The 14,325-nt window shown below is 42.0% G+C and overlaps 1 protein-coding gene across 1 annotated transcript in view; it reads right to left on the bottom strand.

The window, feature by feature from the left end:
- Elp1 (elongator complex protein 1) overlaps positions 1–14,063 on the bottom strand; it is a 40,200-nt gene extending 26,137 nt beyond the window's left edge. The window contains exons 1-10 of the mRNA XM_089545259.1: positions 13,819–14,063; positions 13,584–13,721; positions 13,377–13,458; positions 12,451–12,531; positions 10,590–10,675; positions 10,333–10,432; positions 9,561–9,651; positions 7,621–7,744; positions 7,451–7,547; positions 1,909–2,139 (exon numbers count right to left, since the gene is read on the bottom strand). Coding sequence (XP_089401385.1) covers positions 1,909–2,139; positions 7,451–7,547; positions 7,621–7,744; positions 9,561–9,651; positions 10,333–10,432; positions 10,590–10,675; positions 12,451–12,531; positions 13,377–13,458; positions 13,584–13,721; positions 13,819–13,962 — 1,174 coding nt within the window. The 5' untranslated portion in view covers positions 13,963–14,063. The remainder of the gene's footprint in view (positions 1–1,908; positions 2,140–7,450; positions 7,548–7,620; positions 7,745–9,560; positions 9,652–10,332; positions 10,433–10,589; positions 10,676–12,450; positions 12,532–13,376; positions 13,459–13,583; positions 13,722–13,818) is intronic.
- Positions 14,064–14,325: the final 262 nt, after the last annotated feature.

The raw sequence follows: 14,325 nt of genomic DNA on the forward strand, positions 1-14,325 counted from the left end.
CCTGCATTCGAGGTGTTAATGTTGCCACAGCGAAGATGCAAAGGGGCTGAATTCACTAAACCATTTGAGAAAAGGTGAGCTGTTCATAGCTGCAACAACACCCCCAGAATTTCTGCCTTTCATCAAGGCATAGAAGTGATTGGCCCCCACAGGTGTAATCAATCACTCCCACTCCCATCTCAGCATGACCAAAGATGGCACATTCTCAAGAATACCCACTCCAGGACACACAAGTCGGTCACAGCTGAGGCCTACATGGGCAGCATTCCCTTCGAAAAGCACGTCAATGTGGGAGCTTTCAGTTACGAGTCCCGGCATACTATAACACTGATACTATTTTATGGCAGAGAAAGTCCCTCAAAGAGCAACTGCTGTAAAATAATGGAGAAACGAAGGTTGTTAATAGTTACAAGCATCTTTCCAATTTGTTAAACCAGCTTCACCATAATACCACTTACTCCCCTCCATTCCCCTAAAAATAATTATTCCGGTACAAAAATGCATAATCCGAACCACATCGAAAGCCAGAATCTATGCAAATGTCATTAAAACATTTGTGGAGTGTTTTCTAAAAATTTGGATTTTGTATCAATTATTGAGCGGTGGCTGGTTTCATGCATCTTCGAAACGTTCAAATTTCGCTCACCTCATGACTACCTTTTTTTCAGCAAAAATAATTTAGACTCAGATTTTGCACGTTGCGACAAGTTTCATGAATTGCTTTGAACATATCGGTGATGGTCGAACGCAATGTCTGGGACGTCTGGCGTGGAATGACCTTGGTGGAAACGTATCCGCAGCGATAATTTCACAGAAGAAAAACCAATAGACAGCATCGCTGAGCCAGGTAAAGAGAAACAGGTCACGAACACCAATGAAAGAGTAGCTGCTGTTATACAGTTCTCCAAAGTTTCATCTCTTTCTTGAGGATGGCAACAGATGCCATGCTCATGCATGTGTCAGACCCAGTCTTGCTGATCATCAAGGCCTCAAGAATTTCCCTAGTAAGTCTATCAGAGGGGCACCCCATTATCTGAGTACCACCAAACAATGGACAGCATCTATACTTACAGGTTCTCCAGTGAAAAGACAAGTTCATGTCTTTACTGGAATCCAAGGATGCTGCATGTTTTCTGTCTGGCACTCTGTCTGCCCTCTATAAACAAGAGCCCAACTAAAGAGAATCTTATAAACTATACGTACAGTACAAGCAACATATTCGATGCTGTGTTTGATGTTACATAATTTCTTTTCAGTTAGGTGCGCACTGGCCAGATGCACAAAATAGACAGTTTGCAAGGCACCATGAAAAAAAGTCACTGCCCAATATTTTTGTTACTTTTTTCATATTGTGCAAAAGTTTAAGCAGATACTGAAGGACTCCAACTAGCTTTTTTTTTCCTTTCTGTCAAGGATCATCAGCACCCCTCTCAAACTTCCGCAGTTTTTCCAGCAGGGTCTCTGCCATTGACCAGCATACTGAATGCTGATAACCTGCCTCTGCTAAGGGTTCCAGTTGAAGGTCAGAACTAGTTTAGCTTTGTGTGGGCAAGATTTTAACATCTCTAATCTCAAATAAAGCGGACTGTGGCTAACGGATGTGAACTAATGACACAGTTGTCGCTGGCACCTGTTGGCACCTGGCAAAGCACAAGCATGTCCCGTGTGTTTCTCCTCTATCCACAGTTTCTCTTTCTGGTCATATATTATGATTTTTTTTTGTGAGTATAAAAATAACCCTATCAGATTCATATTTACCAAAATCTTTCTGTTGTACACTAGCATCGAAACCATACCAGTCGTGACTGATGCGCCCAGAAAAGCAAACTGGAGTATGTGAACAGACACAAGACGTATACGAAAATAATTTGATAAAAGTACAAAGTATGACCCAAACGGAACACCCACCTCCATCAATGACAGCAACGCTGGCCGTGCTTTCCTGAGTGCCACACTGGCTTCTGTGCACAGCCCAGGACCAGGCATAGCATAAGTACTGCCCCTCGACAGACAAGGCATGCAGGGTGAGCGTGCTGCCTTCGTCCCAATGAAGGTCGGCCAGCCTTCCTTTCTTGCTTGGATCAAACTGCAGTGTCTGCTTCAGGTACCAGTGGTAGTTCTTCATGCCGTACAGGAGCACTGTGCACAGAGCAACATTGTGACACTCAATCGGGATGCACTAAAGACAGATTGCAATGAATACTCCAACACTGAAATACTCAAAAGAAAAGAACCTGCCATTACAGTATAAGCACAGCAGCAATAAAAATGTAAGGAACTGGGAATATAGAGAACACTATATCGTAACACATTTGTTGACAAAGAGTGGTTTAATACGTGGTGCCAAGCAAGATGAGACAGCAATGGCGGCGGATATGCGACAGCGCAGGCGCTACATCATTGTCTTTCAGGTCAGCTATGTGCCACGTGGCAATACTAGGTAGCAATATTTAAGGGGGGGACATGGCTTTCATCACCAACTTTCTTACTTTTTGATGGATTTAGACGAAAATTTTTTTGCAAGTTAGTAATGCTGTGCTACCGTGTACTGTGCTATCGTGGACTAGCAGATAGGCGAGAACTAGGTGTGGGATTCCTCATTAATCAGGATATAGCTGGCAACATCGAGGAGTTTTACAGTATTAACGAGAGAGTGGCAGCTATCGTAATTAGGCTTAATAAGAGGTACAAGCTGAAGGTGGTGCAGGCCTACGCGCCTACATCAAGCCATGATGACCAGATAGTTGAAAGCTTCTATGAGGATGTGGAATCGGCAATGACCAAAGTAAAATCACAGTACACTGTACTGATGGGCGACTTTAATGCAAAGGTAGGTAAAAAGCAGGCTGGAGACAAGGCGGTAGGTGACTATGGCATAGGTTCTAGGAACAGTAGGGGAGAGTTATTAGTAGAGTTCGCAGATAGAAATAATTTACGGATTATGAATACCTTCTTCCGCAAACGAGCAAACAGGAAGTGGACGTGGAAGAGCCCCAATGGTGAGACTAAAAATGAAATAGACTTCATACTGTGTGCACACCCTGGCATCGTAGAGGATGTGGAGGTCCTCGGTAAGGTCCGTTGTAGCGACCACAGAATGGTAAGGTCTCGTGTTAGCTTAGATTTGAAGAGGGAACGGAGGAAACTGGTGAAGAGAAAGGCTATTAACGAGTTAGCATTAAGAGGGAAGGTAGAGGAATTCAGAATGTCGCTGCAAAACAGATTCTCCGCTTTAACTGAAGAAGACGACCGTAGTGTTGAAACAATGAATGATAATCTTACAGCTATCGTTACAGAGTGCGCCGCAGAAGTAGGTGGTAGGATTGTTCGACAGGATACCAGCAAGCTATCTCAGGAGACTAAAGATCTGATTAAGAAACGTCAAAGCAGGAGGACGTCTAACTCCACAGACAGGACAGAACTAGCAGAGCTATCGAAGTTAATAAATAAGCGCAAGGTAGCCGACATAAGAAAGTTTAACATGGAGAAGATCGAGCATGCTCTAAGGAACGGAGGTAGCCTAAAATCAGTGAGGAGAAAACTGGGCATAGGTAAAAACCAGATGTATGCGCTAAAAGACAAACAGGGCAATGTCATCAGCAATATGGATAAGATAGTTGAATTAGCCGAAGAGTTCTACAAAAATCTATACAGTAGCGAATCTAATCATCAAGTTACTGAGGGAGGCAGTCGAGCACAGCAATGGGGCATCCTGCCAGTAACAAAGGAGGAAGTAAAGAAAGCCTTAGGAGCAATGCAAAGAGGGAAAGCAGCTGGTGAGGATCAGGTAACAGCAGATTTGTTGAAGGACGGAGGAGAGATTGTGCTACAAAAACTAGCCACCCTGTATACGCAATGCCTTGTGACCTCGAGAGTACCAGAAGCTTGGAAGAACGCTAACATTATCTTAATTCATAAGAAAGGAGACGTCAAGGACTTGAAGAATTACAGACCAATCAGCTTATTGTCCGTTGCCTACAAGGTATTTACTAAGGTAATCGCTAATAGAGTCAGGACAACCTTGGACTTTAGTCAACCAAATGATCAGGCAGGCTTTCGTAAAGGATACTCGACAATAGATCACATTCACACTATCAATCAGGTGATAGAGAAATGCGCAGAATATAACCAACCCCTATATATAGCCTTCATTGATTACGAGAAAGCATTTGACTCAGTGGAAACCTCAGCTGTCATGCAGGCATTGCGGAATCAGGGTGTAGAAGAGTGCTATGTGAAAATATTGGAAGATATTTATAGCGATTGCACAGCTACTATAGTTCTCCATAAAGTCAGCAATAAAATTCCAATACGGAAAGGTGTCAGGCAGGGAGACACGATCTCGCCAATGCTCTTCACTGCCTGCTTACAGGAGGTATTCCGGGGACTGGAATGGGAACAGTTGGGGATAAGAGTTAATGGAGAATACCTGAGTAATTTGCGATTCGCTGATGACATTGCCTTGCTAAGCCACTCGGGACAAGAACTGCAAAGCATGATCAATCAGTTAGACAGGCAGAGCAGAACGGTGGGGCTAAGAATTAACATGCAGAAAACCAAAGTAATGTTCAACAGCCTAGCAAGGGAACAGCAGTTCGCCATTGGTAGCGAGGTGCTGGAAGTAGTAAGAGAATATGTCTACTTAGGGCAGGTAGTGACCGCAGATCCGGATCATGAGAGGGAAATAACTAGAAGAATAAGAATGGGGTGGAGCGCATATGGCAGGTTCTCGCAGATCATGAATGGTAGCTTACCAATATCCCTGAAGAGAAAAGTATACAACAGCTGTATCCTACCAGTACTCACCTATGGGGCAGAAACGTGGAGGCTAACAAAGAGGGTTCAGCTTAAGTTAAGAACAACACAGCGAGCTATGGAAAGGAAAATGATAGGTGTAACGTTAAGAGATCGAAAGCGGGTGGAGTGGGTGAGGGAACAAACGCGGGTTAACGACATCTTAGTTGAAATCAAGAGGAAGAAATGGGCTTGGGCAGGGCATGTAATGCGAAGGAAAGATAACCGCTGGTCCTTAAGGGTAACGGAGTGGATTCCAAGAGAAAGCAAACGTAGCAGGGGACGGCAGAAAGTTAGGTGGGCGGATGAGTTTAAGAAGTTTGCAGGGATACAGTGGCGGCAACTGACAAAGGACAGGGTTAATTGGAGAGACATGGGAGAGGCCTTTGCCCTGCAGTGGGTGTAGTCAGGCTGATGATGATGAATGCTCCCAAAACTAAATGCCCAAAATTTCAGAATTACATTTCAAGAACTTTGTTTCCTACTAGCTGTTTCTCTTCTACACCCTGTGGAAAGCCTTCAGACTTGATAAAACGTCTTAGAAGTCTAGTTCAACCTTCACTGGATTTCTGAATGTATCTGTGTCATGACAATCTTACATTTTTTTTTTTCCCCTCAATGAAACTTTTTAGCAATCATTTTTTGTGGTGTAGTTGCCATAGACATCTGTAGACTGCGAACAAAATATCATACCTAGAATTCACCATACATCAAACTCAGAACCCAAGATTGTCATTAGATTTATAGTGCTGCTGGGGTCAAAGTAGACAAAACCATTGTGAAGAAATCAGCCCCACAAGGTGAGAACAACCCAGAAAAGCAGTATTGAGAAAAAGACATTCAACGTTGAGCATCACTTTGATTACTACTCCAGAGGCAGCATGGTTGGAGCCCTTGATATCATATTCAATGCAGTATTGCTTGGCTACCTGGCCTTTGATCTGTAGCAGTGGCCCGAAGAGCTAGACGGTACATCCATGATGTACTAAACCACATTGCACGCATCACAAATCAAGCCACTTTCCAAACACACTTCCAGCAAAACATGAAGTGCTCGATAGATAGACAGATAATTAGAAGCATCCTCTCTGTATCGAGGTGGATAATTGTAACCTAGCCATTAAATCCTAGTGAATTAAATTTCATTGGGTTAAAGGCCAATTTTCTTCTCTCCCATCTCAACTAATTTCTTGCTCTTCTCCACCAATCCTCTAATCACCTCTTACTTGCTTCTACTTTTCGAGAGTTGATCAAACCCTGGCTGTTCCTAAACTCCAGTGCAACGTGGATCTTTGTGGTGGACTTGTGCACCGTGGGCTGGAGGGCCTTACACTGGATAAGAATATGTTCTATCATATCTCAGTTTCGCATGAAGCAATCGTAAATGTTATCTCTAGTGTAGAATTTTGGACAGGAGCACTTTGCCCTCAAGCATCCAGTGCTAGCTTTGAAAAGTAAAGCACCTGCTTTGCAATTATTTAAAAAGTCTTTGGTTTTGAACCTTAATTTTACCCATCCTATAGAGCTCTAACATCAGCTTGGCCAGCATTTTCTTCTACCAGTAAGCATTTCTGAGGCTAATACTTTTTGTTTCAAGGTTATCTTACTATTCTTTTCTTCCCTTCGACACTTGTATTTAATTAGCAAGCCACTTCCTGTACTTGCTGTACAAAAAACTTGCTGTACATCACTACCAAACTTCTGACTTGCTAAACATCCTATGTCATGAGACAACAAGATTCAGTGGTCTGACCTGAGCTTTGCAAAAAGTGCAACTCTTCCTCTGTTTCACATTTCAAGCTGCGAATACAAATTTAATTATTACTTTGCTTGCTTACACTTGAGCTACCGCAGCTGTTTTTGTGCAGTAATTCTGAGGGTAAGCTGAAGCAATATGGCATATTTCCATTTGAGCCAAAATACCTCTTCCTGCTTTCTATTCATTCCAGTCATGAACACACTTGTGAAGGTTTCTTACAAAACAATTTAATGGTATATGGTTAGAGGCAAATTATGAGAACTGAAAAAAGCACGCATGCATGCACACGCGCATGCACAAAGATGTTGTCAGAACCTGAGAACAAACTTCTGCTGCATCCATAATGAATCTTAACAGCTTTCTGAGATTTTGCAATTCCTCAAAACTGCAAACCTATAAGATTCTTCCTGCAGTCTTAATCTTCACTTTACATAGATGAATAGTGGAACAAGTAACACAGGAGGAGTTCCAAGACCTCCTGTCCTCCATCAGGAGCTTCAGCTCCAAGGCTCAGTGGCCATGACCCCTTTTTAACACATGACCATGACATAACATACTTAATAGTCAGCAGGAGACTGTAGGGAGTTTTTGGATAGGACACATTAGAAATGGTAACATCATATATCCTATATGAAGACTGATAATCAGCCCTATTGCAGTGAAAATTGTAAATCTTTGCAGTTTACAAAAATGATTATGCGCACTGCTGTTCCTGCGTTATACTGGGTGAAAACAGATGGCTGGTCAAAATGCCTTATTAGTGCAATCGTAGCTGGTGAGAATTCATGCCTGTCCTTTTTGTGTAAAATGACTGCAAATAGAAATTGGCTAACAATCCTGTTCCAAGCAGGTTCCAGCTGGACATTTTCACCCAGGATTAAAGAGATTAATATTTACCTAATTCCTTGGCAACAACAGATGAGTCCTCACATGGGAACATTGAGCCAACCACAGCTAGGACTGTAGAGTCTGGACTCCATAGCACTTCTTTAACCTTAAAGGAAGCAGCATCACAGGTTACAAACACTCCAAGGGCAAACCGGATGAGCATAATAGGAGTCCATTACCTGAAAATCCTTGGGACCAAAGGGCAGTTGGAAGCCACCATGATTAAGGCCATTTTTCTCAAAAAACACAATCATGTGCTTGTTCGGAAGCCGCTGGCTTGATGCAATCACACTTCCAGCGGGCCTAAAGGCAAAAAGAAAAAAGAAAGTAAAGTATAAAAGAATCCCCACTCCCTCTTTGGAGCTCATCAAAAGAAAAGAGCATCATGCTTTGCTACTTGGTTCTCCTGGAAGAACATGGCAGATACAACACAAAAAACTCTAAATAAACATGACCGCACACAAGCACTCATCACATTAGGCTTTGTTTCAGTGCAATCAGCTTTATGAACAGAGAAGTGTGCATGGGTTCATCGTAACGAGTGGTGGCCCGAAGAAACAAAAAGGGGAAAGAAATTTTCAGCCATCTACTGACTAGCGACAGTTAAAGATGCAACCAGTGCAATAATGAGTTATTACTGTGCAGAAATACCAACATGTATGACAGGCATTTTTTTTTTTTTAATCTGGACAAGCTACAAGACACAGAATGGGTCACACTGATCATTTCACAACACAGCCCAACTTTGAGCCAAAACATCCCAAACTTGGCAAACGGTGCTGCTTTACATTACCACTGCCTGCCACATGTGTAATGCAAATTCGCTGACACAAGGCAGGCATTAAATGTATATGACGTACAAAATGTTTCTAAGACAACAAAAGAATTCGTTTCAGCCTGCTTTGTCAGAAGCTGTACCCTGAAGGTAACTACACCTGGTTGGCCTAAGAACGAAGCCAGGAGATAACAGCTGCCATAATAAAAAAGATTGAACCTGTCGTATTGAAGTTCTGAATTATTAAAGGCGGTAGTAAAACTGCAGTCACACCACAAGTATGGGGTAACAGCACACACAACGATGAAGACTACTCATCTACTGGTATTCTCATACATTACAGCATTAACCACATCCATCCTCTGTCTCTGGTTTATGCAGACTGCTCTTGGCACAACACCTCAGGAGTGTCCCAAGATTCTATTTTGGGTCCTCTTTTGTTTTTGCTTTACATCAATGATACTACAGCAGATATTGCGTCACCATTCAGAATGTTTGTTGATGACTGTTGTGCACAGGGTGATAGACAATGCATGTGACTGTGAATGCTTGCAAAACAATCTTGATATAGTTATATGGAATGGAGGCCCAAATGGAAAATGTCGCTTAATGTGAAAAAATGTGTACATGTCACTTTTACAAGGAAGTGGTCATATCAGGCGAATATTCACACATTAAATGCAAATCTTTAGAAACAGTTGCAGAATATAAATACTTCGACGCCCTTTTTATGTCAGAGCTGAGGTGAGAGAAACACATTAACTACATAAAGAGGCTGCGCATGTGTTGGGATTTTTAAGACGGAATTTTAGTCAGTTACCCAGTAGTCTCAAAGAAGAGTTGTATTTTACTTATGTCCGTTCATTATTAGAATATGCTTGTAGGTGCTGGGATCTGTACACTGCCGAACTTGTTGATAAACTTGAAAAGGCACAAAACTATCAGAAAATTTTGCTACCAAATATTGCTTCAGTAGCAACAAAATGAGTTTTACCATGCTTTGCGAATGTGGTTTGTTCGTATTTTTGTAACAAGGGTGTACGCCCTTCCTAGAATGTCTGAAACAGGCAACCCAGGTAACAAACAAACAATTAAATAAGTATACAAATAAATCAGTAAACAAACTCTAATGAAAAGTGCTACAACATTTGTAAGCAATCAAATACAACCTTAAACACATTAACTTAACAGCTCTAATGCAAGAATCAGAAACAATGAGAAAAAAAGGCTAAGTGCATGTCACTAATCTTCCTTCAATCAGAAAATAAATGAGAAAATATGAGCCATGTGCAGCAACCTCAGAAGCATAAACGTTTCATGAGTAAAAAAAATCGAGGTACTCACTTCCAAGAAAGAGCTTGCTCTAGGCCGTTCATGTCCTCTCCTGTGTACTGCAAAGTTCCATCTCGGCTCCAAGTCCTTAGCTTACGATTTCCTGCAAAATGTTCATTTAGTTAAGTGACATAAGTTACTTGGTACAACCTTTAGTGAGGTGAAGAAGGTGCACGTCAACATCGATCGAAACACGAACAAAACAGGTGATGTGAACAGGAAAGCGTCTTAAGTCAAGGAAGGTGAATATTAGAGCAGCAGACTTTCACTTCGATGGAGAGAAGAGTGCTTTTTGAAGTGTCAAAGAACCTGGCCTGCATTTCTTTTCCAGCAGTTAATATTTTTGCGTTTCTGCATTCATGTTTCATTTGTGCTGTTTGCATTCGTATGCCGCTAGTGGCACATGACATGTGCAAAAATGGTTATCTTTTTATCACATATACCTTAGATAAACCTTCAATATAAATTTCCCTCCAACTCAAGAAGCAAGACAGCACTGATAGTCTTGTGAGTGAACCACAGTTAACATACTGACTAGTTCAACAAGCCTGCCCGGGCACTTACATTCCAATGATCCATAACTACAGCGCAAACGACAGGACAGAGATGAAGAAGGGACACCACACAGCGCTGAACATTCCAATGTTTGCACAGATCAGGACGATAAAGAGGGGAAGATTATAACCACCATAAGAATGAAGAGGTACGGTAATAGTCGATATTTAAATGCTCAGTTTACTTCCTCTACAGCAACTATAGAAATGGTATATAAACAGGCACGTACCCCCCTTAGGGTTAATACACGAAGTGACAAAGTACTGTCCATCACCGCGCCATGAGACTCGGGGCTGTCTGTCATCCCATGTGAAGGCAGGTTCAGGAGGCTGCAAATGAAGCAGAAAGCTAGAAACAGTTGGCCATATGCTTGCACAGGTAGTAGTGAATGCTGTCATTCAACTATCACTGGCAACTGCCATTCAAAAAGGCCATGCCTTGTTAGGTAGTGCCTTAATGTACCAAGTACAGCCAGTGTCACCATACCTTAGCTTCCACCTTGGCAGCTTGCTTTCCTTCAGAACCATGAAACTGGGTTTCTTTGGAACCCCAGCCTGCAGTAATAGGAACACCTAAAAGGACAGAAGGTTATGTGGAAATTATTACATATAATTATTTTCTGAGCATCTCCTTAAACACTTCAGGAGACCCATCTAACCTTTCTACAGCACAGAGACAGTGTTGAGCCTAGATATATTGAACCCGGATATTTCGAATTACTGCCTGTACCGAACACACACACATCGCCCCGTAGAAAATCCTGTGCAATAGTATAGGAAAGTCGCGCTTATTTCAAACTGCAATTTCATCAATCATTCGATATATCGAGCTGCACACAGAGCCCTAAAAAGTGACTCTTCTCCTAAAAGTGCTCTTTGATCACATTGCGTGTGCAGACCGGATGGCTGGGGCAGCCTTGGGCGCCTGCTGGCAACACCAGCACTGTAAAACTGTGTGATGAGGTGAATGTAGGATGTGCTTGAAGCTGGCCTTCAGCCTTGTACTTATTCTCCATGCCAGATCACTCTCATGCGGCGAAGCCAACCTAACTAAAGACTGGCAGTGGCCCTTGTGTAGCGTGCTTCAATGCTGAAGGCGCTGGAAAAACCAACTGTACTTAACCTTTTTTTTAGCGATTATTTTATTTATAGTGAACTAGTAACAGGATTAGACATCTTATGATAGGTAATGGAAGGTTCCACGCAACCGTCCACAGCGGCTTCCATGCAAAGCAGGTTAGACCTAGCAGATCCTAGAAACAAGTGTGCTACCAACAAGCCGGCGGGCAGGTCATCTATGCACAAGACACATCACTACCGTGGATACCATGATTCCTTGCATCTAGCTCACACACAATCTTACCTATTGCCAATTTTTATATATCGATTTACCGATACTTCAAACTATTTAGCGATCTCCTTCGAGTTCGATATATCTGGGTTAGACAAACACTGGACTAACACCATTCCCATTTAGAGTTGTTGATCAATTCAACCTCGCGCTGTCACCTGCTAGCCGTCCTAGTTTGCTTAGTTGATAAAAGTGTCTGCCTCGTATTGCCTCGGAGGTCCTGGGATCAATCCCCAGACAAGGACAAATTTTTTCTTCAGCTTCAAAGTTTCTGTGAAAGCTGTGTAGTTTTCCTTTGTAGGCATATGGCTGCACTTGGGTAGATGCTAATAAGTAATAATCCCTTACTTCAGAGATACGTGGTTCTGCTTTGAGACACAAGTTGCATGAGACTTGTATGTTGGCAGTAAATGCAACATACAGGGCAAAGAGAGGAGTGTAAGCTGCTCAAAAATTCAAACTCCACTCTCAGGACAAAAGAGTGGATGTCCTTATGATTATGACATTGGCAAAGCAAACATGAAGCTTCCCCATTAGCCAAAACCTTGCAGAAGCAACTGCTGCAAGGGCACCGCACAGAACGACAAAAATGCCTAGGGTTACAGCACAGAGAGGAGACACCCAAGAAAAAGGTGTATGCCATAGTGCAGTAAGGCCAGTGCTCTCTATTGAGTGGCCTCTACAGAGTGCTCAGTGTTTGTCTGCATGCTTTCTTGCATGTGGAAAGAAAATCGAAAAATTAAGAGTAGTTTCTCTATAAAAAAACGTTTAACAACAGCTTGAAGTGATGTGACGTAACAGCAGTGGATGCGATGTCAAGGCACAGTGAAAAGGGGTGGAGATATGAAAAGGAACTAAAAGTGAACAACAGTTTTCAGAGGAAGACTGTAGGTTCTTTAGAAGTATCCTTTTAGCAACAACCGCGGACTACAAGCTTTTGCTTGTAGCGGTGCATGAAGCATAAAAGTCTAATTAATAAACTACTACACAGACTTACATTCACCAAATTCTTCAGGATGGAGGTCCTTTTCTGAGATTAAATCAAAGTCTTTTGTCATCAGCAGCAGCTTTTCTTCACCTGATATTAAAACAGAAAAGTTATGTACAGTGATTTGCATCAACACACAAGTCATAGGAGATTTCTTGTAATGAATATAGCTAATAATAGCAAGAATGCCAAATGAGCGCAAACTACATCCAAGTATTATCGAGTGTTAAGTAATAAACCTAACAGAAGCCAAGCATGACACAGCCTGGAAAATGATTCCTGACAAACAACCATGTCTCATGATCAATCGACATAATATTGTGAGAAACTGTGCCTTTTTTTTTTTGCACTAATGGTGCGTGTTTTCAATTTAGAATCACTATTGGTGACAAAGATCACATTCTTTAGTAAGCAGCATTTCCTTAAGGGCAGGTGCTGAAAACATCGGTACATTTTCAGCAATCACTGCTTGAATTGCAAGAATGCACAAAGCTTGGACAATCACTGTTGGCGACAAACATCACAATCTTTAGAAAGGAGTATTTCATTGAGAACAGGCGCTAAAAACATAAATTCATTTTTAGTAATCGCTGTTTGAATTGCAAGATTATACACCTCTTAGACAGATGTGACCAGCAGACAGTATACTATTTGACGGTCATGCTGACAGAAACTCTGCCTTAGTAAGGCACTTCTTTGAGCCGACTCAGAAACAGGGGACACCCAGGAATGGCCAAAGTAGCCAAATAGCCATGCATGGAACATTCATGGTAACACGTTTATACTTCATGATTGCCCATTCCAGATACTAGCGCGATAAGCCTGGTATACAACTTTTCTCGCTGGGACTCTATATATCTAGGATACCTAGTAAACTAATGAACATCATTATGCAAAAGGCAAAGGCAAGGCAAGGATGAAAAACTTGTACATACCTGATACAATAACAACAAGCTCATAATCTGGGCTCCATTTCATGGCAACGATTCCGCCCGAGACACAACCAACCACCTCAGCCTACAAGACAGGGACAGAGGTTCAATTAAAAAGGTCGTGATTCCCACACGACTCAACAAGCACAAGTTCAGTTCTTTTTCGCTGATCAGCGTTACATGACAAGGACTGTATTCATACAAATTTACCTTGCCATTAGCCGCATCGTAAAGCAAAATGTCTCCGGATTTCTTCGCAATGCACAATGACTGGTACTCCGACAAGAACACAAAGCTCGATATTTCGCCACTGTCATCGTTCAGCTCATCAATCGGGGTCTTGGTCTCCTGTACAGCAAAACATATAAAGTTATCAATCCTCTTTTTTTTTTGCGATTGTTTCTTGTACCTAACTGCATGCAAACTGACGTACTAAGGTACTTACCTCTAAATCGCTTCCAACAGAAACGATGCATTTTCCACTGACGATGTAAACGGTTCCAGAATCAGCGTCGGTACAGATGCGACTGTTCGCATCGACTAACGACAACTTTTTAGTCAATGTATGACGAAGCTGTAGATTCCGCATCGCTGAGCCTTTCGGCGCTCGTTTTTAAGAGCTTCTACTTGACAACTTTAGATTCACACCCGAGTTCCCGAGTACCAGCAGTAGCAGAAAACACAACACGCGGTGCCCAGTGTCGTTGCCATAGGTCAAATATTCCGCCGTACCTGAATGCATCGTTTATAAAGTTTTGAAATAATTATTTTTATTACAACTATAAAGTTTTAAACTTCAAGATTATTTTTAGTACGTTTGCAGTGGATAAAAAAGATCAGTGGTTTAGGCAGTTTAGAAAAGTAGTTTCGGTTTTTGTTTTTTTTTCTAGACGCCCACGCGCGAAATTCAAAAACCTCCTCCTGCACATTTTAGTGTCCCACTCTTGATTGC

The sequence above is a fragment of the Amblyomma mixtum genome, chromosome 5, assembly GCF_055824585.1.
Source record: "Amblyomma mixtum isolate Tamu chromosome 5, ASM5582458v1, whole genome shotgun sequence".
Taxonomy (NCBI): Eukaryota; Metazoa; Arthropoda; class Arachnida; order Ixodida; family Ixodidae; genus Amblyomma; species Amblyomma mixtum.